Source organism: Oryctolagus cuniculus, chromosome 11 (assembly GCF_964237555.1).
Source record: "Oryctolagus cuniculus chromosome 11, mOryCun1.1, whole genome shotgun sequence".
NCBI classification, from domain to species: Eukaryota; Metazoa; Chordata; class Mammalia; order Lagomorpha; family Leporidae; genus Oryctolagus; species Oryctolagus cuniculus.
This window is the reverse complement of record NC_091442.1, coordinates 99,333,391-99,359,645: the sequence shown is the minus strand read 5'-3', so window position 1 is coordinate 99,359,645 and position 26,255 is coordinate 99,333,391. Positions and strand designations below refer to the sequence as shown.

At 40.2% G+C, this 26,255-nt stretch overlaps 1 protein-coding gene across 17 annotated transcripts in view; it reads right to left on the bottom strand.

Moving 5' to 3' along the window:
* Positions 1-26,255, bottom strand: part of CFAP54 (cilia and flagella associated protein 54) — a 372,233-nt gene that overhangs the window by 325,361 nt on the left and 20,617 nt on the right. For all 17 annotated transcript variants that reach the window (XR_011380202.1, XR_007919544.2, XR_007919541.2 and 14 more), the window contains exons 5-12: positions 24,962-25,020; positions 14,845-14,988; positions 13,031-13,144; positions 12,806-12,907; positions 10,282-10,480; positions 4,259-4,440; positions 4,006-4,171; positions 2,913-2,998 (exon numbers count right to left, since the gene is read on the bottom strand). Coding sequence is in view for 11 of the 17 variants with exons in the window: in XM_051845787.2 (XP_051701747.2) it covers positions 2,913-2,998; positions 4,006-4,171; positions 4,259-4,440; positions 10,282-10,480; positions 12,806-12,907; positions 13,031-13,144; positions 14,845-14,988; positions 24,962-25,020 (1,052 nt within the window). In the remaining 6 variants the exon portion in view is untranslated. The remainder of the gene's footprint in view (positions 1-2,912; positions 2,999-4,005; positions 4,172-4,258; positions 4,441-10,281; positions 10,481-12,805; positions 12,908-13,030; positions 13,145-14,844; positions 14,989-24,961; positions 25,021-26,255) is intronic.

The window sequence follows — 26,255 nt, the reverse complement described above, 5'->3', positions numbered from 1 at the left end:
GCAAGCAGAGCAGAGTGTGTGCCGCGGGGCACCGAAGACAGGCGCGTATCAACACCAAAAAATAAAAAGAAAGGGGGATCTGTGGGGAGCAACCCGGACTGGACTGAGTTACTGGAATTAAGACTTATTCTATGCATCTGCTCTCCCACAATATGGCGCTGGGAGAGGAGAAAACAGCTTCTACGCAGCTGCCTCTTGCCAACTTGAGTGATGACCTCCAGGAGCTGATCCTGCTCCTGATTGGAGGAGAGCAGCGTACTCGGCATGTGGGCAGCCGAGTTAGGATTGGCGGAGGAGGACTATAAAGGAGGAGAGAGACGGCATGCACCGGGGAACATCTAAGGGGAACATCTATCTGAAGGAACACCTGTGCAGCCCCCGAGAGAGCCGGCCGGCGGTGTGCCGCTCCCCCGCGGAAGTGGGGAATGTGGCAGGGGGAACCGCCCTTCCACGGAGGTGGAAGGGTCGGTAGCCAACCCAGGAAGAACCAGCAGCAAACCCGGGGAGGGCCAAGCAGACAAAAGAACAGCACAGGGTCCTGTGTTGTTCCTCCACGAAGAGGGGGAGCGACAGGAATGAGAACAGGAAGCGGGGAAAGGATACAGACAAGAAGTACAGGCAGAAACTAAACACAGCTTCACATTGGGCATCCATAAATTATTCATAGGACAGCTCCTAGGCTCTTTGCAAAGAAAACTAAAGTTATTCATTATATCTGAACTAGAAAGATAAGGGATTTCTGATGAAAACATACCAAACTCCGGGGTGGTCATTTAGCCAACCAGTTAAGACGCAGGTTAAGATGCCTATATCCCACTTCCAAGTCCCAGATCTGGCTCCTGACTCCAGCTACCTGCTAATAATACAGGCTCTGGGAGGCAGGGATGATGGCTCAAACGACTGGGTTCCTGCCACCCACTCAGGAGATCTGGATTGAATTCCCACCTCCCAGCTTTGGCCTGACCTAGCCCCTACAGGCCTTTGGGAAGTGAACAGGAGTTAGCACATTCTCTCCTATTTGATCTCTATCTCCCTTTTGCAAATAAAAAAAAAAAAGAAAAAGAAAGGAAGAAATATATATACCAAGGTTTGAGCTCCTTTGACAGCTATAAAACTTAATTTGAAATATTTATCACCTTTAGGACAAGACTTAGGAACATAATGAAGATCAATAAATGTTCAGTTGAAACTGAACTCAGATATATGTGATTTTTATAAAAAACAGAAGTCTATTACCCTTTCAAACCTTGTTTGTAATTTTTTGGCCCTCCCACTATACATTTTCTGCTGAATATCTTGCTTTCAAAAATTAAATATCATGTTGAGTGACATAAGGGAGACAAAGAAAGACAAATACCGCATGTTCTCCCTTATACATGGGAGCTAAACATTTTTAAAAAAAAGAAAGAAAGAAATGTCTGTGTATATCAGTATTGCTGCAATACAGTTTTATAAAACAATGTTTTATAGCTTTGTCAAACCAATGGTTAAGAACATTATACTACTATAGTTTTAATGACCTGTGATCACTTAGAATTTATCATATATGGGTCAAACGGTCAATTTTCCATTCAATCACTGGATATAGTCATTGTCTATTTTCCCACTAAACTAGGGTATTTTTGCTTTTCCCTTGTTAAGCTTCTTATTTGATGAAGTATTAAGCCTTTTTACCGTAATGTAAATTTAAAATGTTATCTCAAAAACTCAAAAAAGAAAGAAAGGGAGAAGAAAGAAGGGGGAGGGAAGAGGAAGGGAATATCACTATGTTCTTAGAATTATACCTACAAACCACATTGAATCTGTTAAAAATTAATCAAAAATTAAAAGTTTTTTATAAAAATAAATACCTGTAATGGTTATAACACATGCTAACAAACCCAGAAGAAATGGAAAATAACATAACTCGAGTCTCTTGCTGTGTTTTGCTTACCTGGGCAAAAGTTAATCCCATGTTCTTTTTTTTTTTTTTTTTTTTATTTGACAGGCAGAGTGGACAGTGAGAGAGAGAGACAGAGACAAAGGTCTTCCTTTGCCGTTGGTTCACCCTCCAATGGCCGCCGCGGCCGGCGCGCTGCAACTGGTGCACCACGCCGATCCGATGGCAGGAGCCAGGAGCCAGGTGCTTTTTCTGGTCTCCCATGGGGTGCAGGGCCCAAGCACTTGGGCCATCCTCCACTGCACTCCCTGGCCACAGCAGAGAGCTGTCCTGGAAGAGGGGCAACCAGGACAGAATCTGGCGCCCCGACCGGGACTAGAACCCGGTGTGCCGGCGCCGCAAGGTGGAGGATTAGCCTAGTGAGCCGCGGCGCCGGCCAATCCCATGTTCTGTAACTGTGGTTTTCACACTTTTTTATAACAATAAAACCAAATTTTCAAGTGAAATTCTGTCAAAATCCCTACATTATGTGCAAAGCCAATAAAACAGACTAGGGTGCCACTACTCAAAGGGGGACTTCTGAGATACCTCAGAAAAGTCCTGGGGTTGCCTAGAATTCAGTTTCAAAACTAGTGCTGTATTGGTTTTACTTGAATATTCATAGCCTCACATAGGCCATTTCTCCATACTGATCATTATGTACAAAGTTACTCCCAATCATAAGCGAACTTTACGCTGAAGGAGTAAAAAAGCAGCATTTCACTAAGCACATTTACTCTTCATTAAAACCACCGCTGTATTTCCCCCATTATTAGAAATATGACCAGCCTACGAAATTCCCATAAAAGAACAGACTGATGTCCAAAGTGAACTTAAAATTACAAATCAGAATCTAATCAATTGTGTATTCTAATGATTAAACAATACTGAGGTTTATCAAAGTACACTTCTTGTGACATTATAAATATGGTCTTAAACTAGGCTTAATAACCTCCTTCCACACTATCAAGAATTACCCAAATAGCTATGTCACCTGAGGAGAGGAGCAGACACAGGAATACAGAGTTGCTGCCAAGTGGAAAATATCTTCTGAATATCCAGAAGCCTTCCCAGAAGTATCTGAATTTATAAAGTAGAGGAAAAGTAAGCAAAACAAAATTCTAGCAGAAAAAGACAAAAATTTGACAAAAATGACACAAAGATTCCTGGGCAAACATTGTTTCAATAGGACAATTGAAATATTTCTATGTGAAAATTAATCAAAGTGGCTCTAATCAAAAATTGAATATCTGTCATGGGTTATAACATATTCTAATAAATCCAGAAGAAATGTAATGGAAATGGAAAATAATAATGTAACAGCAGAATTTCCTGAGCCCCTTGAGTCTCTAGTGATAGACCATCTTGTTAAACTGAAATAGTTCTCCCAACTATGTCCAAAAATCAGTAGAAAAGGCTTGCAATACTCAGGTACATATAAAATACGGCAGTTAAAAGAAAAATAATAAATATTTCTATGTGTATCTAGAAACCACAAAAAGAATAAAAGTGCATTACTACTTGGTATAAGTTATGTCCTACACCTGAGAAGCCATGCAATCTCTGAAGAATGGTCAAACATGGAATTAAACACTTCTCACTAGTCTAAAAAGTAGAGGCTGCTACAAATTTCCAGTTACATACACCATAACGGTTTTTAAGACTTCAAAAGTTCTAGAATAGAAAATCCTGCCTGCTGGTAGGAGAGGAAAATATCAAATCTTCCCTTACTACAAGCAGTCTGGTGACTGCCCTTTGACTCACCGCCCTGTAAAAAGAAGCCACATCCTCTACTCAAAAGTGTTGCTCAAATTTCAGTCTGTATCCTTACCATCTGGCAGCCAGCTACTTCTCTGACCTTGTAACCTACCACATTCCCCTACTCGACCACTACTATCAGGGCACGCCAGCCACACATGCCCACTTCCTAGCTGGGATCACCAAACACCTTCTTGCCTCAGGTCGTCCTTTGCACCACCACCCCCCCGCCTTTGCCTTGAACATTCTTTGTCTGACCTCACCTATAAATAGCATATTGTATCAGATAAAATTATCTCAACTTTTCAAAAAGACAAATACATACTTACCTTGAAAAGTAGTATGTTTTAAATAAGTTTGAGATGTCTGTCCTTCTTTATGGTTTTCCAAAGGAAGTATCAAACCTTTGTTCCTCTTTACATTGATCAGCGGTTCTATTGCAATCAAGAGAGTCAAATTTTTCTCTGCTTTCTTTGACTCTGGATCATCTTGCCCCTTAGAGACATATATCCCACAAGTGAATTAGCAACTCAATGTTATTTTAACAAAACAGAAACAAATTAATGGCTTTGCATAGATTACCTGGAGAAAATAAATAAGCTGCCAAGCTGAAGATTCAAATAAACTCCATTCCTCATAAGTAAAAGCTAATTTTATAAATTTCACAGCAGCATCCAAAGAAATAACATTTTTTCTTTCTATCATAAGTTCCATCAGAGGTGTTTTGGGGAAATCAAATGTTCCATTTGTACCCATATTTGAAACTACAAAAAGAAACAGAGGAGTTTTAATATCATTCATGCAAAGAAATAGTTACTAAATATTAGCTATCAGATTCTTCCAGGCACCATGGAAATATGGAAAAGAACTGACCTCAATCTCTGCCTTCTTAAACTTTATGCTCTAGTGGGAGAAACGAGAAATCCAAGTGGGAAATACAGAGTGACATGGGGACAAATCTGAAGGTCTCCCAACACTAGTCTGGGGAGGAAGGCAGCCAGGGAAGGCTACCCAGAGAAAGGAGCAAGGAGTCACAAACAGAATCAGCAACATTAACTCATCAAACAGGCAAGTAGATATAGACTGGCCATTGGGAGACAAACAAGACAGGGAGATTATTCTTGGAGTCATCATTATGTGTTCATAACAAAGAGTAGGACCATCCATGGGCAACAGATAGCTTGTCTAGGACAGGTTCTAGGAGTATCAACATTTCAGAGAAGGGCAGATGGAGAAAAGGCTGCAAAAGAGACTGTTTAGACAGAAAGGAGGAACCAACAGAAGCAATTACTACAGAGAGAGAAGGAAAGGAAAAGAACTAGAAAGTGACCCTTGGATCAAGCAATAAGGAGCTTGTCCATTAATTTCTCAGTAGGGTCCTAGGGACAGAAGACTAACTGGTGCATAAGCAGAGAGCAAAGAATTGGGAATAGTGAAAAAGAGACAATTCTTTTAAATAAAATCTGGCTGTACTAACTAGAAGACACACATAAGAAGGAAGCTGAAATAGGACATGGGATAAACAGACTGCTTGGAGGGATTTGGCTTAAAGACACAAAGAGGAGGAAGAAGAATACCCATTCCATTGTAATGAGCAATATTGGAGAAGATGGATTCATGTGAAGCTTTGGGGTTTGGGTGAAGGAAGTCAAGGAATTCTCATCTGAGAATCTGCACCTCCTTTAAAGAGGTGAGTCCATACCGGGACACCAGAAGCTCCCTTTCAGATGGATGCATGCACACATGTGCACACACACACAGGCATGCACAGGCGAAACTCACCTAGAGGGCATTCAACCCTCTTCCCCGGTGGATTCTACAGCCAAGCCAGACGATCATTTCAAGGTAAGAAAATTATAAAAACTCAATCTATAAAACAAGAAGATTTCAACTGACACTAGACCTCTCAACAGTCAGCTGCTTAAACTAAGTAAGTTAGTGAGGAAAGAAAATTAAACGTGTAATCTTCTTAAGAGAAAACCCCAAATGGAGCATCTTTTATCACAAGAAGCAGAAAAATGTAACAGATGAACAATGACATAAGTACAACTCTCCCCTCAAAGAATAAGTTATTAAAAACATGAAGAATAAGCTACTGTAAAAGAGAACCAAGTGGAGACCAAGTATAAAGTATATTGCTGTTGAGGCAGGTGTTGTGTGTGGCACAGCGATCAAGACACTACTTGCAGTGACCACGCTCCGTATCAGAGAGCTGGGTTTGAATCTCTACTTCCTATTCCAGCTTCCTGCTAATGTGAACCTTGGGAAACATCAAGTGCTGGCTCAAGAACTTGGGTCGCTGGCATCCATCTCTTTCTCTTGCTCTCCCTATGCCTTTCAAATAAATAAAAACAAATAAAACTTAAAAACAAATAGAAATTTTTTAAAAAGTGCTTCATTGTTGAAATGAAGAATCCAATAGATGGACATAGTAGAACAAAGGGAATCAAACAAAAATTCCATAACCAAAAAATCAGTTGAGGAACCTTTCCAGAAACCGATAGAATGAAATAAAGAGCTGAAAAGAATAAGATAAATGATATATGGAGTGTGAATGTAAAGGTATTATCATCTGCCTAATAGAAGCCTTCAAGGATTTTATTAAAATGTAAAAATAAGGGAAGAAAATAAGGGCTAAACTGATAAATTAAAGAGAGACATAAAAATTCAAAGTGCTTTCTAGGGATGGCGTTGTGGCATAAGCAGGTAAAGCCACCACCTGCAATGCTGGCATCCCATATGGGTGCCAGTTCAAGTCCCAGCTGCTCCACTTCTGATCCAGCTCTGTTATAGCCTGGGGAAGCAGTGGAAGATGGCCCAAGTCCTTGAATCCCTGCACCTGCATGGGAGACCCTGAAGAAGCTCCTGGCTGCTGGCTCAGATTACATTATGGCCATTTGGCAAGTGAACCAGCGAATGGAAGATCGATCTCTCTCTCTCTCTCTCTCTCTGCCTTTCAAATACTGCCAAGAATATTAGGAAACTATCATTCTTATATTGCTGGTGTGAATATACAATGGAAAAGATATCCTGGAGAATAATATGGCTGTTTCTTACAAAACTCAATACACACTTAGCATATGACCCAGCAACTGCACCCTTGAGCATTTAACCCAGAGAAATGAAAGCTTGCTTTCACGGAAAAATCTGTACTCATGTCTATAGCAGTTTTCGTTCTAATAGCTAAAAAAAGGAAGCAATTTAAATGCCCTTCAATAGGTAACTGGTTAAAGTAATGATGGTGCATCCATGCCATGAAATACTCAGCGATAATAAGGGATGAGCTACTAACACACACAACTCATTGGAGACATCTAAAGGGAATGAAGCTAAGTGGGAAAAAAAAATAAAAGAAAGAAAGAAAGGATAACACACAGGCACGCAATCTATAACACAGAGATCCTGTAATCAATGGGGAAAGGAAGGTTTCTTTAATATCGTGCTGTGTCAACCAGATATTCATATGGAAATGAAATAAATCTTGATGCCTACCTCACACCAACAAAAAAAGACCTAACTGTAGACCTCATGTGAGAGGTAAAACAATAAAGCTTGCAGAAGAAAGCAAGAAATCACATTGGGATAACAGAGATTTCTTAAACGTGACACCAAAACGTATATAAAAGATATATGGACAACTTGGGCTACATGAAAATTAAGAATTTCTGTTCCCCAATAGACACTATTAAGGAAATGAAAAGACAAGCCACTAAGTAGGAAAGAATGTTTGCAATACGTGTATTCAATAACAGACTTAACATCCAGTATGTATAAAGAATTCTTAAAAATCAGTAAGAAAAAAATAGAAAACTTGGCAAAATATTTGAATAGGCACCTCACAAAATAGGGGAACCTTGGGGCCAGCACTGTGGTGTAGTGTGTCTAAGCCTCTGCCTGCAGCGCCTGCATCCCATATGGACACCGGTTCATATCCCAGCTGCTGCTCTTCCAATACAGCTCTCTGCGATGGCCTGGAAAAGCAGTAGAAAATGGGGCCCAAGTGTTTGGGCCCCTGCAGCAGCATGGGAGAGCCAGAGGAAGCTCCTGGTTCCTAGCTTCGGATCTTCCCAGCTCTGGCCACTGTGGTCATTTGGGGAGTGAACCAGTGGATGGAAGACCTCTCTGTCTCTCCCTCGATCTCTAACAGCCTATCAAGTAAATAAATAAATCTTAAAAAAAAAAAAAAAAAAAAGGAGGGCCTTGTGGTTGAGAAAAAGAAAAAAAGATGTATGAAAGGGTGCTCAACTTGGTCCTTAGAGAAATGTAAATTAATCCATAAGGTATTACCATTGAATTCACACCATAATGGAGGGGAAAAAAAGGTAACACTAAATGTCAGTGAAAATTTGGAGCAATTGATACCCCATAAAATTCTTTTGGGAGTGTAAATAGGGAAAACTTTGGAAAAAGGGATTTGTTATAGCAAAACAAGCATATCCTATACGCTAGCAATTCCACACAGAGAGAAATGCATACTGAAGATATTTAACACCTATTTCTCAGTAGCTTATCGAACAAGCAAGAAGAAATAATCAGTAGAGACAGAGAATATCTAACTACATGATTTACAGCCTTAACAAAATCAACATATATTTAAAGCAATGCAGCCAGCAACAACAACAAATGCATGCCTTCTTCAAGTGCATCCTATACAGACTATTTACTGAAACTGGCCATCGCTCAGGCCAAACAGCACACCTCAACAAATTTCCATGGTTCCAAACAATTCAGCATATGCTCCCTAACGATAGTATAATTAAGCTAGATATTGCAAACTTTGAAAAGAATAATGAAATCTGTGCACCTCTGGTGAAGTTGATGAAACAAAAGGCAAACTAATCAATGAAAATGAAAAAGACATCACTGTAGATCCTATAGACACTAGAATCATAATGAGATATCAAACAATTTTATGAAAATCAGAAATACTGAATAAAATAGAAAATTTTAAAAGAAAAATGTAATTTACCAAACTGACAGAATATTTTTTTAAATATTTATTTATTTATTTATTTGAAAGGCAGAATTAGAGAGACAGAGGCAGAGAGAAAGAGAAAGTGAGAGAGAGAGGTCTTTCATCTGCTGGTTTACTCCCCAAATGGCCACAATGGCCAGAGCCAGGCCCATCTGAAGCCAGAAGCCAGAAGCCTGAAGCTTCTTCCAGGTCTCCCACGTGGTGCAGGGGCCCAAGGACTTGGGCCATCTTCCACTGCTTTCCCAGGTCATAGCAGGAAGCTGGATCAGAAGTAGAGCAGCCAGGACTTAAATGCAAGCTCATATGGGATGATGGCACTGCAGGCAAAGGCTTTACCTGCTATGCCACAACACCGACCCCAATACAATATTTTTAAAGGACAGAAAAAAAACTATATAATTTTTATCTGTGGAAGAAATTTAATCCATAATTTAAAACATTTCCACAAAGAAAATCCCAGGTCCAAAGGACTTTACCAGCAAATTCAACCAAATTTAGAAAAAAACACCAGTTTGACACAAACTTTTTAACACAATAGAGAAAGGGGGCATATATCTCATTTCTCATGAGAAGACATAACAAGAGAGGAACATTTCTCTCATGAACAGAGAAGCAGAAATATTAAATAGCAAACAAATCAAGCAACATATCAAAAGGCTAATTTTCATCTCCAAACAATTATTATAAACAACTATATGGTAGCTTAAAATAAGGTAAATAAGCAATGTAAACCAGCACACTAATGGAAACTCAGAAAATCTCAACAAATCTAGAAAATGCTTTTGACAAAACAATTATTCAAGATTAAAAACGAACAAACAAACACTCTTAGGAAAATTGAAATTAAAGAAGCTTCCTTAGTTTCAAAAGAGCCAACTAGGGGCTGGTGCTGGGGCACAGCAGGCTGAACCTCTGCCTGCAGCACCAGCATCCCATATGGGAACCAGTTCGAGTCCTGCCTGCTCCTCTTTGGATCCCACTCTCTGCTATGACCTGGGATAGCAGTGGAAGGTGTCCCAAGTTCTTGGACCCCTGCACTCATGTGGGAGACCTGGAAGAAGCTCCTAGCTACAGACTTCATATCAGCCCAGCTCCTGCCATTGTGGCCATTTGGAGAGAGAACAAGCAGATGGAAGACTTTGTCTTTCCCTCTCTGTCTGTAACTCTACCTCTTAAATAAATAAATAAAATCTTAAAAAAAAAAAAAAAAGACAAGGGGAATCTATAAAAATCCTTCAGCAAATATCTCAACTAATGACAAAATGCTAGAAACTTTCCATCTGAGATCAAAAATGAGAGAAAGATATCTATTCATTACCACTTCTTTTCCATGTTATTTGAAATCCTAGCCAGTACAATAGTCAAGAAATGTAAAAAAAAAAAAAAAAGAAAGAAAGAAAGAAAGAAAGAAATCAAAGGATTAAGAATTGGAAAGAAATATAATTGCCATAAATCACAGATGGCTGTATCAAAAAAAAAAAAAAGTGCAAAGAACATTCTAGTAGTAAATCACTTGAAATACCACTTCAGCAAGGTTGCACAGTTGGATATCAGTTTCTTATGAATAGACTACCATTTCAAAGTTTTTACTTGTGTCTACCATAAAATATTATCTTAACGTCTTATTTACCTAGCAAGAGTTCTTTTCCTGCCATGAACAGTTCTGAGACAACGTCACGAATCTCCACTTCTTCTGTAACAACAGGTCCAGTTTGCAGTATTCGCCTATTTGAGTCAGAAAGAGCCTCCACAACAGCAAGAAACCGAATTGAAGTGCAATCAAACATCTCATCCAACAGCCGCTCTGTGACAGTACGTGGCCATGGCAACTGGCATTTAAAAACAAAAGTACAGTCCAGTTTTAAAGGATATTATAAGGCAAAGAAAAGGGATGTTTAATTTTAAAAGAGTAGTTAATCTAACAATGAAATGGCTGCTTTTGAGGTATTCATTTTTCGAGATGTCACTCTAGACTCCATTAAAGTTTGTGTCAGGCTGTTATTACATCAAAGACCTTGCAATTTATCTATATGTTTCTGATTGCAAGGCAGCTTCAAAAGGCTGTTTAGTATAATATTTTTATTAAGCCAGGATCACTCTCCATATGTGCTCCAGTACCTTAATTACAGCCTTAAGGAACTGATGCTCAAATTTTGGTTGCCTAAGAAGCATTCACGAATGCTGTTTAGATTCAAGACCAAACCTCCAGAGAGTCTTATGGGTGTGTGGGGCATTTTTAATAAGCATTGCAGGAAATTCTAATGCAGAACGTCCTCAAACCCAAATCTTGCGAAGGTATTCTGTAGTAAAATTAACTAGTCTTGTGGAAGTTAACTCTAAGGAGGAGTAGGTCTGCTGTCTAATGAGCACATGGCTATTGGAGCCTGGTGTGTGTTCCCAGACACTCTGCTTTATGCTGGCCCAGAATGATTTTAACCTCTTGCAGATGGCTCAACTCCACACTTTGTTCTTCTGACAAATGACCTGTTCTCTTCAGTATAAGGACAGTAGTTCTAGTTGGCTTTTCTGGAATTCCTATCCAGCTAGAACCTACTCACCGTTCTCCCCATGGTTCCCTTGCATATTTTTCTCTTCTTGGAGAAAAGTTAAAAAGACAGAAAAACAAAAGCAGAGATAAAACTGCTTTCAATTATATTTCCTCAAACACCAGCTTCCCTAATCATTAGCCTCTGTCCCTTTTCAACCCACTGATCAACTGTTATGTTAAAAACCTCAATACAAATTGAACTTCATGCCCTGCCCCTTCTTTATTTCAAACAGAAGCAAGAGTTTCTTCTAAGGTTTTTATAGTACCTTAAAATACAGCTTTAAAAATATATATATTTAAGGGTGATGCTATTTGGGATGTCAGCATTCCACACAGGAGTGCCTGGGTTACAGTCCTGTCTCTGCTCCCAATTCTGCCTGCTACTAAAAGGCAGCAGGTGATGGCACAAGTAGTTAGGTCCATGCTACCCACCTGAGAGAAATGGATTGGGTTCCCAGATCCTGGTGTCAGCCTGGCTCAGCCTTCATTGTTATGGGCATTTAGAGAGTGAGCCAGTGGGCAAAAGGGGAAGACCATGGGAGAAGGTGGCATGAGGGAGAGAGAGAAGAGTACCCCACAAGGCATAACTTTGTCCTGCTTCCTTCTGTGACAGTCCTCAGTGCTGTTTGCCCAGCATGCGTGTGGTTAGGAGAGCCCACGTGAGTAGCTATGACAAGTGGGAAGACCGTCATGACCTGTGTAAAATCTTCCAGAACCTCTGGCGAGTGACCAGCAGTTTGTTAAAAGAGGGGTGCTCAGCCTGGCCCTCAGCAGCTTTCCTGAGCACAAACCAATGACTGTAATACCATGGGACTCCGAGAGGAAATAAAGGGTTGTTTAAAGCCACCTGAGGTATGAGGGTTGTTTGCTGTGATAGTATAACCTAGTTCCTGAATGCTCCCAAAGGTGAAGCCTAGAGCTGATGAGAAAACCTGACTCATACTCTTCCCCAACCTCAAAGCCAGCTAAGCAAGTGATATGTGGCCAAAGGCAAAGACTGCTCAATGGTCATCTGCAAGAGTCTGTTCATTCAAATTTCTCCCAGGCTCCTCCTCTCCAGTATCTAGTCCTTTAAAGTTGCAAAACTGATATTGTGCTAAGGCACAAAAACTTTGAGAAAGGGAGGAGACAAGTCCATATCTAAAATGGGAAAACATTCTTCTATTTGCTCTTGGTGAATAAAATCCACAGCAGAATTTTATAACCAGTGGGTAGACAAAGTGGGTGGGGCCGGCGCTGTGGCGCAGTGGGTTAATGCCCTGGCCTGAAGCGCCGGCATCCCATGTGGGTGCCGGTTCAAGTCCTGGCTGCGCCACTTCCGATCCAGCTCTCTGCTGTGGCCAGGGAAAGCAGTGGAGGATGGCCCAGGTCCTTGGGCCCCTGCGCCCATGTGGGAGACCTGGAGCAGGCACTTGGCTCCTGGCTTCAGATTAGTGTAGCTCTGGCCATTGTGGCCATTTGGGGAGTGAGCCAACGGATGGAAGACCTTTCTCTCTGTCTCTCCCTCTCACTGTCTGTAACTATACCTCTCAAATAAATAAATAAATAAATCTTCAAAAAAAAAAAAAAAAACAGCCTTACAAAGAGAAGACATTTTTAAACTTACACTTTGTGCTTCCTTCAAGTTAATCCTTGTCTTTGGTCTAAAGAAGACTTTGTTTTTTCTTCGTGATTCAAATATCCCTCTTTTGAAGATCATCACTGCCATCTGCCTCCAAAAGAAGCATTATAGATGAAGTAACAATGGGATGCCTTTCCCAGCTACCAATAGTGAGTACCTAATCATCCACAGAGTGGGGTAAACCTCTTTTAGGTCATGAAATTTTTATACCTTTATTGCGGCCTCTCTGTAATATCTTCTGGATTCTTCCTGTGATTGTGAGGAACTCATTACTTCCAGTTGCCTCAACTCTTCAATTTTGCCTAAAGCACGCCGAGCAAATGCCTAAATGCAATTAAAATAAATTTATTTCATAATAAGTTAGAATAGAGTGATTAAAAATGTATAAAGACAATATGTTTTGTTTCCCCCAGACATTTGGTTTAATCTGTAAATTAAACCGTAGGCTGATGTTGACTTCTCACAACGTAGTAGCTATCCAATCTATCATTTCCTATAAGCACCACTCAACTCCATAGATCTAAAGTGATTAAACTATCACAAAGGCTGACTTCATGAATTATGAACCAAAAGGGTGAGGGAAGCAGAAATATGAGTCACACAGTAGTTTCATATACACCATCACTTCTCTGGCACCAACTGCACATAGGCACACACATACATGAACACACACACACACAACCAGCCTCAGTGCTCTTGTTGAATCCTAACCTCCATACCATAACTTGCTGTATTATCTATCCAATTGTCCACATTGTCCACTAAATTGTAAGATCTGTAAAGGGTCTTACTCATTTTTGCTTCTCAAATACCAGGACAGAGGAAATATTTAAGAAATATCTGGGGAAGGGAAAAAAGGAAGAAGGTAGGCTTGCTTATTTAATATCACTGTCATTATATTTATTTAGAGATAACAACAAGAGTTCAAAGTTATTAAAAGTTCAATAATAATGTTTATGTCATTTATTTTGCCATTTCTTTGAAGTATTTTATTCATAATTTCTAATTTTAATGAAGCTGTTCCCAGAACAACCATAATATTAACACAGATGAAGGATTAACATTTCCAATAAGGAATAATCTTAATTGGAATCAGATGGTCAAAACCATACAAACATCCCATTCCCTGGTAATTTTATTAACGATAGAACAAAATACGCCACCATTAATACACTATAGTTAACTATTCATAGATGGTGAGTAGCTTCTAGGCTGCTTTCTGGGCCACAAAATCATCCCAAGGAAGACTGAATTAGGGTATTTCTCTGCCTTTGAGCCATTACCATCCAGTAAGTCAGAATTAGTTCAGGTAGGAAAACTAAATGTAAAGGAATCCATGACTAGCCAGATGATTTATGTGTGGCTTGAACAGGACAGGAGCAGGTGTTTGTATAGCGGTGAAGGCTATGTCCTACACAAGGCCTCTAGCTAAGAGGTTGAGTGATGGCTCAAATCCAACTCCTACTGCACTTACCAAACCTGGTGCAAGAATGTAATGGCCCAAAGGGAAAGTGCCTATTTCTAAGTGTCACCAAGGCCCCATCTGCTACTCAAGCCAGTTAGCAGGCACTATAGAGAGAGCACCTTTTAACATTTACACAGCGGGGATTTTGTAATTTTTCAAATATATATCCAAAGGAAAAACAAGAAACAGAATGTAATTACACAGTGGCTAGAGGCAGAGAAAAGGCAAGATGAATGTTCAATAGTTGGTATATGAAATACAGAACAAACAAGGAAGGAAGGTGGTTCACACATGAAAAGAAAAGCAACAAAAAACCTTATTCAGAAAAAGAACAAAGAAAGTGAAAGCTAATAGAGAATAAAGGAGACTGTGGAAAGTAGAGCAAGAGATCAATAGAACAAAAAGCCAAGCAGATTATAAAATCAAAGACTTCAGCTTTGTCTTTGCTTCAATTCCTTGGTTGTTTTTGTTTTTGCATTCCTTGTGGGCATCTAAGGAAGAAAAGGCAGAATAACGTGTATTTCAAATGCTGGACCCTCAGAATTAAAAAGGAACACACCTCTCCATTCATGCCAGCTTGGCAGTCATAGTAGCACTGGCAAACAGCAGTGTAAAGAGTAGTTCTCCACGTCAGGTACCTGATGGACAGCAGCGGCACTGAGGACTCCATGCACACACTGGCCCACAGCAGGTATTCCAAGGCCTGAGGCACAAGCGGCACAGGGAGTTTAGGTTCATGGTAAGCTAATCATGACTAATTTAACATCAGATTCTAAGTTGTGAATACAAGTTGCTGAGTATTTAAACCAAAAATATCATAAACAATGAGTCAAGAAAAAGCCAAGCATTTAAAAAAGTAGAAGAATGATTTAGAGAACTCAAAATCTCAAATGAGTCATTTTAGAATACCTTCATTCTTAGCTCCTAAAGGCACCCCCTGAACTCAGCTTTTTTTTTTTTTTTTTTTTTTTTTTTTTTTTTTTTTTGACAGGCAGAGTGGATAGTGAGAGAGAGAGACAGAGAGAAAGGTCTTTCTTTTGCCGTTGGTTCACCCTCCAATGGCCGCCACGGCTGGCGCACTGCAGCCAGCGCACCGCGCTGATCCGAAGCCAGGAGCCAGGTGCTTCTCCTGGTCTCCCATGGGGTGCAGGGCCCAAGCACCTGGGCCATCCTCCACTGCACTCCCTGGCCATAGCAGAGAGCTGGCCTGGAAGAGGGGCAACCGGGACAGAATTCGGCGCCCCAACCGGGACTAGAACCCAGTGTGACTCAGCTCATTTTCAATACCATCTAGCCAATGTCGAGGGTGGTCCAAGAGCTACCTTTAACAATGTAACAAAGTTGTTACTAGTTGTATCGTTGTGATCCAGGAGGTAGGGAAAATGAAGACTTACTTATAATCTAGGGCCTGTGTTCCTTAGTAGAAATAGTCCAAGACTGGAATCAAACAAACCCAGATTTCAGTCCCTATTTTATCATCAAATAGGTATATCATTTTTACCTCTCCAGATCTCAATTTTCCCATCTGTAAAATGGGCATTTTTTCCACAGCAGTGCCTTATGAAGAAAGAGACAGTGAACACAACATGCTAGGGTGGTACTTGGTGGGCTGTGAGCACTCCGTGGTGCCTGTCACCAGTGTAATACTTCACAAGCTGCAATTTGAAACAAAATGGTGGTAAAGGACTACATCTATTAACTGGTGTGTCTGCAGGAACCCTACCTAAGAACCTCTTGTGTTATTCTAGCTCACCTCACAAGTCCTTATTGATATGCTTCTGACAAGCCTTTATTTTTATTTTATTTTTTGACAGGCAGAGTGGACAGTGAGAGAGAGAGACAAAGAGAAAGGTCTTCCTTTGCCGTTGGTTCACCCTCCAATGGCCACCACGGCCAGCGCACCACGCTGATCCGATGGCAGGAGCCAGGTGCTTCTCCTGGTCTCCCATGGGGTGCAGGGCCCAAGGACTTGGGCCATCCTCCACTGCCTTCCTGGGCCACAGCAGAGAGCTGGCCTGGAAGAGGGGCAACCGGGACAGAATCCGGTGCCCCGACTGGACCTAGAACCCGGTGTGCCGGAGCCGCAAGGCGGAGGATTAGCCTAGAGTGAGCTGCGGCGCCGGCTTCTGACAAGCCTTGTACTGGGATACACTACCTTACCCCACGAGTCCTGCAGTTAACATTACCATCTTTATCCTTGTTCAAAAATATTCCAAAAGCTCAAATGATTATTGAGTCATACAATAGTACCCTAAAAACTTTATGGGAAAATGGAATTAAAAGATTAGTTTGGTGCAAAAATATTTTGAAGTCCATCATAATTTTTTCATAATATGCGTTTTCCATAAACGTTCTGAAGTGTCTTAGTTTTGCTCTTCATCTGATTTACTAGAAGACCCACGAGTTCTGCAGTTAACATTACCATCTTTATCCTTGTTCAAAAATATTCCAAAAGCTCAAATGATTATTGAGTCATACAATAGTACCCTAAAAACTTTATGGGAAAATGGAATTAAAAGATTAGTTTGGTGCAAAAATATTTTGAAGTCCATCATAATTTTTTCATAATATGCGTTTTCCATAAACGTTCTGAAGTGTCTTAGTTTTGCTCTTCATCTGATTTACTAGAAGAGGAAATCTGGTCTATGCTGTACATATTACTGTAAGAAATGTTACTGGGATAAAAATAAGAGTCTGAGAGCTAGGTATCTAAGAACCTCAAATGCAAAATTCCACCCATGGATACCTCAGCCTTCATCAAGGAGGCCCTCGCATGTCTCCCTGAACTACTTACAAGACTTACTCACTTGTCACCTTTTCTTTAGTCTTACCATCTCCCTTCTTCTTGTACGTCTCATTAATCCTTGTCACACCCACAAGAATTATTTTTCTAAAATGTATATTGTATCATGTCATTCTTACACTTAAAACATTTCAGTGGCCCCCTATGGCCCATGTAACAAAGTAAAAGCCCTTTACTGGGGCATATAAAACCCCTTCATGACCTAGTCCACAGCTTTCCTTCCCCATTACCCTTGGCCTTGAACCATACACTAAGCTGGTCCAACAGGCTTTTCCATTCTACAAAACATATTAGACGCCCAAAATGTATGTCCCTGCTCACTCTGCAATCTTTACCTGGCATGCTCCTTCCTTCACCTGCCCTGTATGACAAAGTTAAAGCACCATGTACCCCTGCCAGCAATGTTACTTCGGACGATTTACTTAAACTCCACATGCCTCAGATTCTTCATTTGCAAAATGGGTCACAGTAACTATCTTAAAGGACTGTTTGAGAATCAGATGAGTTAATACATGTGAAATGTTTAGAATACTGACTAGCACGTGGCAAGCACATAGTATGTGTTACTCTGGTGATGACAAGGAAGGAAGAGGAGGCGGCATGGAGAAGCAGAAGCAGCTGGAAGAACAGGGAGAGAAGACTTCGAGCTGTGGAAGATCACTTTCCTAGCATCCCTAGAGAAGTGACCATTGCCTCGTGTCCGTGTCTGCTGTAACTGTGTGATGTGTGGATGTGTATATCCACATAGACTTTGGTACACATACATACAGGTGGAGTATCCATCAGATACTCAGAACCAGAAGTGTTTTAGATTTGGGTGGTTTTTTTTTTAAATTTTGTGATATTTGCATATATATTATGAGATATCTTATTGGTGAGACCCAAAATTGAACATGAAATTCATTTATATTTCACATATACCTTATGCACATGGCCTGCAGGTCATTTAATATAATATTTTTAGTATGCCTATGTTTTGGCTTTAGCCTGTCATGAGGTCAGATGCAGAATTTTCCATTTGTGGTGTCATGTCAGAGCTCAAAAAATTCAGATTTTGGAGCAATTCAGATTTAAGATTTTTAGGTTAGAAACACTCCACCTATATCATATGTCACACCCAATGGCATTAACATGCTCACATGTGTTTCTAAAACTAGACTGTGACCACTTTGAAAAGAATAATAGTGCATTATTTGGTCTTATATCACCAGCACCAAGAATATAACCAGCTCCATGGCAGATACTCCCAAATGATATGAAATAAATTTGATAGACAACTCTGAAATTAGCAGAACCAGCCACAGAAAAGCTAATAGGTATCCCATAGTCTCAAGCAATGATAATAAATTTGAACAAAAGAATGAAGTTCCTCTTCTGATAACAAATTAGACCTTTAATAATTAAGGAAATTGTTCAGGAAAAATATGTCCACAGTAGTCAGACCCATCTTTTATGCCTTTTTAAAGGCAAATCATCAAAAAGGTCCAGGAGCTTCATGTGCATTAATCAAATCTACCACATTGTGTGGTATCTCATGGTAAAAATAAGTAAAACATTGGAAACGTTCATACTGCATTACCTTATTTGAAGCCTTCACAGACAGGACGTACAACACATGTGCAGGTAGCTCAGTGGAAATCTAAAGAAAGAAGCCTAAAAAATCAGGACTCTCTACTATCTAGTCAATTTTGATTCCAGAAAAAAATGGACTTTTGAAAATAGATCAGGGCCGGCGCCGAGGCTAATCCTCCACCTAGCGGCACCAGCACACTGGGTTCTAGTCCCAGTCGGGGCACCGGATTCTGTCCCGGTTGCCCCTCTTCCAGGCCAGATCTCTGCTGTGGCCAGGGAGTGCAGTGGAGGATGGCCCAAGTGCTTGGGCCCTGCACCCCATGGGAGACCAGGAGAAGCACCTGGCTCCTGCCATCGGATCAGTGCGGTGCGCCGGCCGCAGTGCACCAGCCGTGGCAGCCATTGGAGGGTGAACCAATGGCAAAAGAAAGACCTTTCTCTCTGTCTCTCTCTCTCTCACTATCCACTCTGCCTGTCCAAAAAAAAAAAAAAAAAAAAGAAAAGAAAAAGAAAATAGATCAGGGTGGGACACATAATTGCAAATGACTTGCTATCCACTGGAGTGTAGAATTTCAATTAACTTAGGAAAGGCACTGTCTGACATGCAGTAGACTTGCAATAAATATTTATTGGCTGACTTACTGACTTTCATTTTAAAGTTTCAGTTCATGGTACTTAGTATGAAAATATTTCAGGCAATCATAGAATCACAGGGCTGGAAGTCAACTTAAATTTTATTCCCATCAGCATCACCAGCACCACCACTGGATACACTACAAGTTCCCACCCCAAAAGTACCTCCAGTAATAAGAAGCATACCATGTAGCTGCAGAAGACAACTGTAAACGTGAAAAATATGTACTTCCAGAACTTAACGCCCACCATAATATTCCCCACATGCATTGGTCCTAATTGTGCTTTTTGGAACATCACAAGACAATAAAAAACTCATTTTCAAATTCAGCCTTCCGAGAATGTGAAGACAGCTCTGCAGCCTGCCTTCTTCCCCAGCTCTCCGCTCTATCAGGATATACACCCCCCAACCCTCCTGCACCTCACAAACCTGCCCTGCTCTAACCAGGCTGGCTGTTGTGGCTTTGCTCCAGGCTGCCAATGTCCATTTAGGTATGACCAAGTCACAAGACGGTAAAAACCCTTTGATCCTCGTTCTGGACACAACACTTCTACTAAGTCAGCCTGAGATGGTTTTGTCACTGTTTCGGCTGTTGTCCCCATCACTGCTGTCCTTTAATCTTGCCACGCTGAAGTGATGTGAGATTGACAGCCATAAATCACTGTTGAGTTTTTCTCACATCCTCACATCTCCTGGTCCCTAACAGCCCCTATTTTGGATGTTTGCATTTGTATTATTGTGGTTTGGGGACCATGGGGTTAAGCCATGTATAAATTCCTCAAATTTAAAATTCACATCTTTCTAAAAATCCCCCAGGAATTATGACATTAGAAATTTCACATTTTAGGACAAAAACAGCTTTAGTTAACAATTAATCACATTCTATGTGACTGTGGCCATAGAGTTAGAATTAAAGGAAGTCACAGATTTTTGTGCCAAAATGGATCTTAAAATTAACCTAACCTGACCTCCAAAAGGCTAAACTCCTTCTAAGCAGCGGTGCTGGGGCGGAAATTCAAGGCTCTGAACTCCCAAATGCATCTGTCTTCCCAGCATACACAGCATCCTTGGCAAAGGGGAGAAGTATGCCAGAAACCACTTAGGGTTCTGAAAAACCATCATTCAAGTTGAAGATGAAATGCTATTTCCCAAAAAAAATGACTCAATTTGTAGCGTTTTTTCTTGCCCTGGTAGCTAGAAATCATTGTTTATGTTAATGAATAAAAGTTTATGGAATACAGAAGGTCTATTCTCTATATAGGAAAAAAAAAGAACAACTTGGAAAACCCAAATTATATCCATAACCAAAATATGGGCTCAGCACGAGCATGTTTCAGGCCTGTAGCAGGAAAAACACATTCAATTAATCAGCTCAGCCACATGATGGCACTGCAGCTTCATTTAGATCAGCTTCTATCATCCTAGGAAACTGACGAGAAATTTTAAAGGTGGGATTTAATGTTTATGTAATGGTTGTGGAATAATTGAGCAATAACAGAATAACTAAACAATAACTTTTCATGAAGCATAATTTGCAAAACTATTTCAGTTTTACATAAATATTAGACATAAACTAAATTTCTTAGAAAGAATAAATTCTACTGTGTTCTTTAATGTTTACTAGCTACTTTACTACAGTTTTAAATGCCACAGAAGTCACTACAGATTATTCTGACAAAATAATGGGTGAAAGAAGATAGCTCTATGTTCCTAGTCTTGTGGGATGGGAGTGCAGGGTGTGTGAGGGGTGCAAGAACTATGGGGTGACAGGTGGTTATACAATTGGCATCTGAAGATCAGGATGACATTCCTTCAGTTTGTTCAATACAGTACATTTCAAAGAAATTTGTAACTTTCACCCATAAATTCTCAAGCCTACAGCTGGCAGGTTGATTGAAAGCTGAGACTTTAGATGGATTAGATGGGTTCATCTAATAGAAATGAGCCTTTGGAGGTCCCACTTATGTGTATGTCCTCCTGGGATTGAGAAACCTGCACTCTGTAGTGATTTAAGTTCCAGTATGTGATAGCAGAAGGAGTAGATCTGGGATCCTCAGACTGTTCCTGGTACCCCTCCAGAGGATGCAAACCTCCATTTGTACGGGATTTAGCCATATGGCTACCCTTTGTTATAGCAATCAAGTCTCCACTGTGTGCTGGGAACTGTGCGAAGGGCTTTGCATACATAATAACTCACCACAGTCTTATGAGGGAGGCACACTCATCACCACCATTGTCAGCAGCAGCGGCAGCAGCTACGTTAGTGGAATGAATGTCTACCATCTATGAGCTATGCTTCTAAGCATTTTCATGTGTCCTCCAGCTTTGAGAAAGATGTTGTCACACTCTGCCTCCTCCTCCCCATCTTATAGAAAAGGAAACTGAAGCTAGGAAAACTGAATTTGCTGAAGGTCACACATCTGGTTAGAGGTGTACTAGGGCCGGAGCCAGAGTCACACTGGATGGCTTCTCAGCGCCATCAGAATAATGCATGTTTGTAGACTGAAGTGAATCCTGTTGTGACCTATCCTATTTCTGTTTACCTACTCAAATGGAGGAGCTGTGTGGGAGGGGGTTGACACTTTTGACATGACGGAGTATTCCTGAAGATAGAATGAAGGGCGAGACTGATCAGGGGCCCTTCCCCAGACTGGGAACACCTAAGTTAGTGCTGAGACAAGTCATCCACAAAAGCTTAAGGAAAGCAGGGAGATCAGATTGCGGAAATCTCTGTCCCTAAAGACACAGGGCAACTTCACTGTTTCCCTGAAGACATCCTGATCTTCAGATGCTCACACGCCCTCCACTCCCATCCCACAAGACTGGGACCGCAGAGCTATCCTCTTTCACCTAATGTTTTGTCAGAGATGAACTCCAGTTATGTGAGGAGCAGAGGAAATGCCCTACATGGGTTATAAACAAGATAAATTAAGACGATTATCACATGAAATTGCACTTTTCTCATAACAAGTACACACACTAACAGCCAAATGCTGGCACAGATGCCTCTGCCCTTCCAAGCTCTGGCAGGCAGACAGTGCAGCAGACCAAACTGTGATGGCTCTGTGAAGCATTTGTTGTTACAGCAAGTGCAACAAGAGTATGCAAATTGTTTTAGGGAAATCATCTGGAACTGACTGTAGAATTGTTGGAATTGTCTGTAGGCCAAATGTATTATACATGGGGCAGTCTCAATTTAATTTACACTCAAAAAAACTGGCACAGACCTTGTTCGAGTCACTGTCAGTAATAAAACTTTTTAATGGGGAACAAAACTGAAGAGAATGCACAATTAAGGCTATCCATTGAGCATGCAAACATGAAAATGTTTTCAAAAAGTTCATGGAATGATTAAATTAAAGATCAGATTAGGGGCTGGGGCTGTGGTATAGCGGGTACAGCTGCTGCCTGCAGTGCTGGCATCCCATATGGGCACCAGTTCAAGTCTTGGCTGCTGCACTTCCGATCCAGCTCCCTGCTAGTGTGCCTGGGAAAGCAGCAGCAGATGGCCCCCGTGCTTGGGCCCCTGCACCTACATGGAAGACCCAGAAGCAGCTGTTGGATCCTGGCTTCAGCCTGGCCCAGCCTCGGCCATTGCAGCAGCCTTTTTGGGACCTCTCTCTCTCTCTCTCTCTCTGACTTTCCAATAAATAATAAATAAATAAATATTCTCTTTAAAAAAAGATAAGATTATTTTGGTACAAAAAAAAATTGAAATCCATGTTGTTTTTTTCAGAATGGCATTTTCTTCAAACTTTCTGAAGACCCTTAGATCTTTACTTTTGTTTTTATTTTTTAAGTGTTGTCAATTTTTAAGATACTTGTCTATGTTTTGAGGAAATAAGAATAAAAAAAAGTATCTCCTCTGAATGTTAGAATATTCAGGGTAAGGTTTCACATGCCACAAAGAACAATAAAATAGGAATGTTTCAGATGCCAGCAATACTCAAGTAGGGTCTCAACGGGAGTATATTCACCCTTCTTGGTCTACATTCCAATGACTAGAAAATGAACACTGGAAATAAATATGTCTCCTGCAGACAAAAATGCTACCTACATTGTAGGGAAGTTAATAGAAATGTCAGCAACTTCTTCAAGCTAAAACAGAGTAGGGAATACTGGTAAGCGAGACTTTTACTATAAAATAAAATCTCCTTGCCCTCGGCTCATGCCTGGTTAGAGTTTAGTATTCATTCACCCAGCCAGCATGTGAACTAGAAGTAAAAGTCCAAGTATTTAATAACATAAGTGGGGTAACTGTAGTTTCTCATCCAAACCAGGACACTTCGGAGGATGACACTATTAATAATGACTCCAGGACAACAGGCAGGAACCAGGGCTGTCCTGGGTAAACTGGGTAACCTAAAAACTGAGTGCCCAGGGAGATATTAAGTATTGAAATATGCCAAGTATGACTGTCTGACAGACAGGAAGACACCAGACAATAACTATCAATTTTAGGAATTCCCTTCCTTTTCATTAACATTTTGTTGTCTACATTTTTACATATGATCACTATGAAAGTAAGCTAAGAACAATAAAACTATATTATATATAGTCACTAATTTTTATCATATAATTCACTAAATACTCTTTATTTAAAATTCAACATGAGAGTATTTCAGGCATGGAAAGCCAAGACACTGGCAAAAAAAAAAAAAAAAAAAACCTATATGAAAGATCTCTGCAAGCGAGATCCCAGTGGAAAGAACAGGTCATCAAAGAAGGAGATACCTTTCTCTGAAGGGACGAGAGAACTTCCACTTTGACTATGACCTTGTCTAAATAAGATCAGAGTCAGTGAACTCAAAAGGCCTCCATAGCCTTGGCAACTCATGACAAGAGCCTAGGGTGATTACTGACACCATAAAAAAGAGTGTCAATTTGTTAAGTCAACAACAGGAGTCACTGTGCACTTACTCCTCATGTAGGATCTCTGTCCTTAATGTGTTGAACATTGTGATTTAATGCTATAACTAGTACTCAAACAGTATTTTGCCCTTTGTGTTTCTGTGTGGGTGCAAACTGTTGAAATCTTTACTTAATATATGCTGAATTGATCTTCTGTATATAAAGAGAATTGAAAATGGATCTTGATATGAATGGAAGGGGAGAGGGAGTGGAAGAGGGGAGGGTTTCGGGTGGGAGGGAAATTATGGTGGGGGGGGGAAGCAACTGTAATCCATAAGCTGTACTTTGGAAATTTATGTTCATTAAATAAAAGTTAAAAAAAAAATAAATTCAACATGCAATGTAACTCAAGTCTTAAGACAAAGCAGGAAGGGGCCCGTGCTGTGGTGTATTGGATAAAGCCACTGCCTATGACACCAGCATCCCATATGGGTGCTGGGAAATGTCTCAGCTTCCTGCTAACAGCCCAGGAAAAGCATCAGAAGATGGCACAAGTACCTGGCCACCCAAAAGGGAGACCCAGAGGAAGCTCCCAGCTCCTGGCTTCAGCCTGGCTCAGCCCTGGCAGTTGCGGCCACCTAGGGAGTGAACTAGCGAATGGAAGCTCTCTTTCTCTCTCTGTCTCTTCCTATGTCTCTCCTTCTCTCTCTCTATAACTCTACCTTTCAAATAATTAATCAATCGATCTTCAAAATAAAAGAAAGAAAGAAATAGCAGGAAATAGAAGGAGAAATATGTTGCCAGTACATTTCATACCTTGGAAGACTGGCCTATGACCATCAGTTTTCTGCAAATGGTATAAATGTAAATGGTACCTAGATGGAGAAAAAGATTGTCAACATGCTTTTACAGTCAAATGACATAAATTTTACATTCTAGTTTATAAGAGTTTAAGTCTGTGATTCCCAAAACAAGTTCAATCATGAAGAAGTCCAATAACAGTGGAGAATTATAAATATCATAATTTTTCTGATAACATATAGGCAACATCATTAAAATAACTAATTTGTACATATTTTATGCATTTTGACACAAGGATATTTTAGACTCATTTAAAAGGCAATTTAAGGTTTGTAATACACTGAACGAAAAATGTTTGAGTGTCATAATTTATGTAGCCTGTGGTATTATTAATTCATATAAAATATTACTGGTTCCATGCCTTCCTTATCTTTGAAAAATGAGAGATTTATCTTCAAATAAGATGGATACATATTTAATTGGCATGGAACAGTACTCAATAAGGAAACTCATAATAATTTAAAAATCATAACAGATAGTTCACATTATATTCATTTGCAGTCTCATATAACATTTATCCCATTATTAAGGTATGTCCTATAAATGCTCTAATAAAAAAGCAGCATTTCCAAAACTTACATAAGATCATTATACTATTATTTCATATCAAGCCATTAATTAAGCAAGGCTAGAAGGCTGGTAGCAGGGTTGGAGGAAGGAGTGGAAAACAACATCACAATTTATCTCTCTGTATATAAAGGACATCATCATGCTATAAATATACCCAAAAGATGGTAACACACTTTCAAAAGGCATGCAATTGTCATGACAAGTAGCATAAATATTTTCTGCAAACTATCTGATCTAAAATTCATAACCATCAAGATTCAACAATTATGAAAAGCTTCTAAGAAAACAACATCTGTTCCAAAACATATCACTTGATTGAAACACACCTGTAAGCATAACAAACATTAATTACACAAATCAGTCACAAAAATATTGAATAAAGGCTTAACTATGTAGACATCACAAACGTCACAATATGACGCTGGCCCTTCAGATCCAGACTTAGCCCGGAGTGTGACCACCCGTGAACGTAGTTGGTTTTTTTTTTTCACCTGAGACCCACTAGAGAAGAGGGGCTAGCAGCAGTTCAAGCCCAGCATCTTTGCTCAGTTTGGCTTGGTTGACTTGTACTCTTAATCTTTAAGAATAGAATTGTAACTATGGATCATTGTAGACAAAAAGCCACTAAATAAGGCTATGCACAGGAAACACACCCTTTTCACAAAACACGTGATTCAGG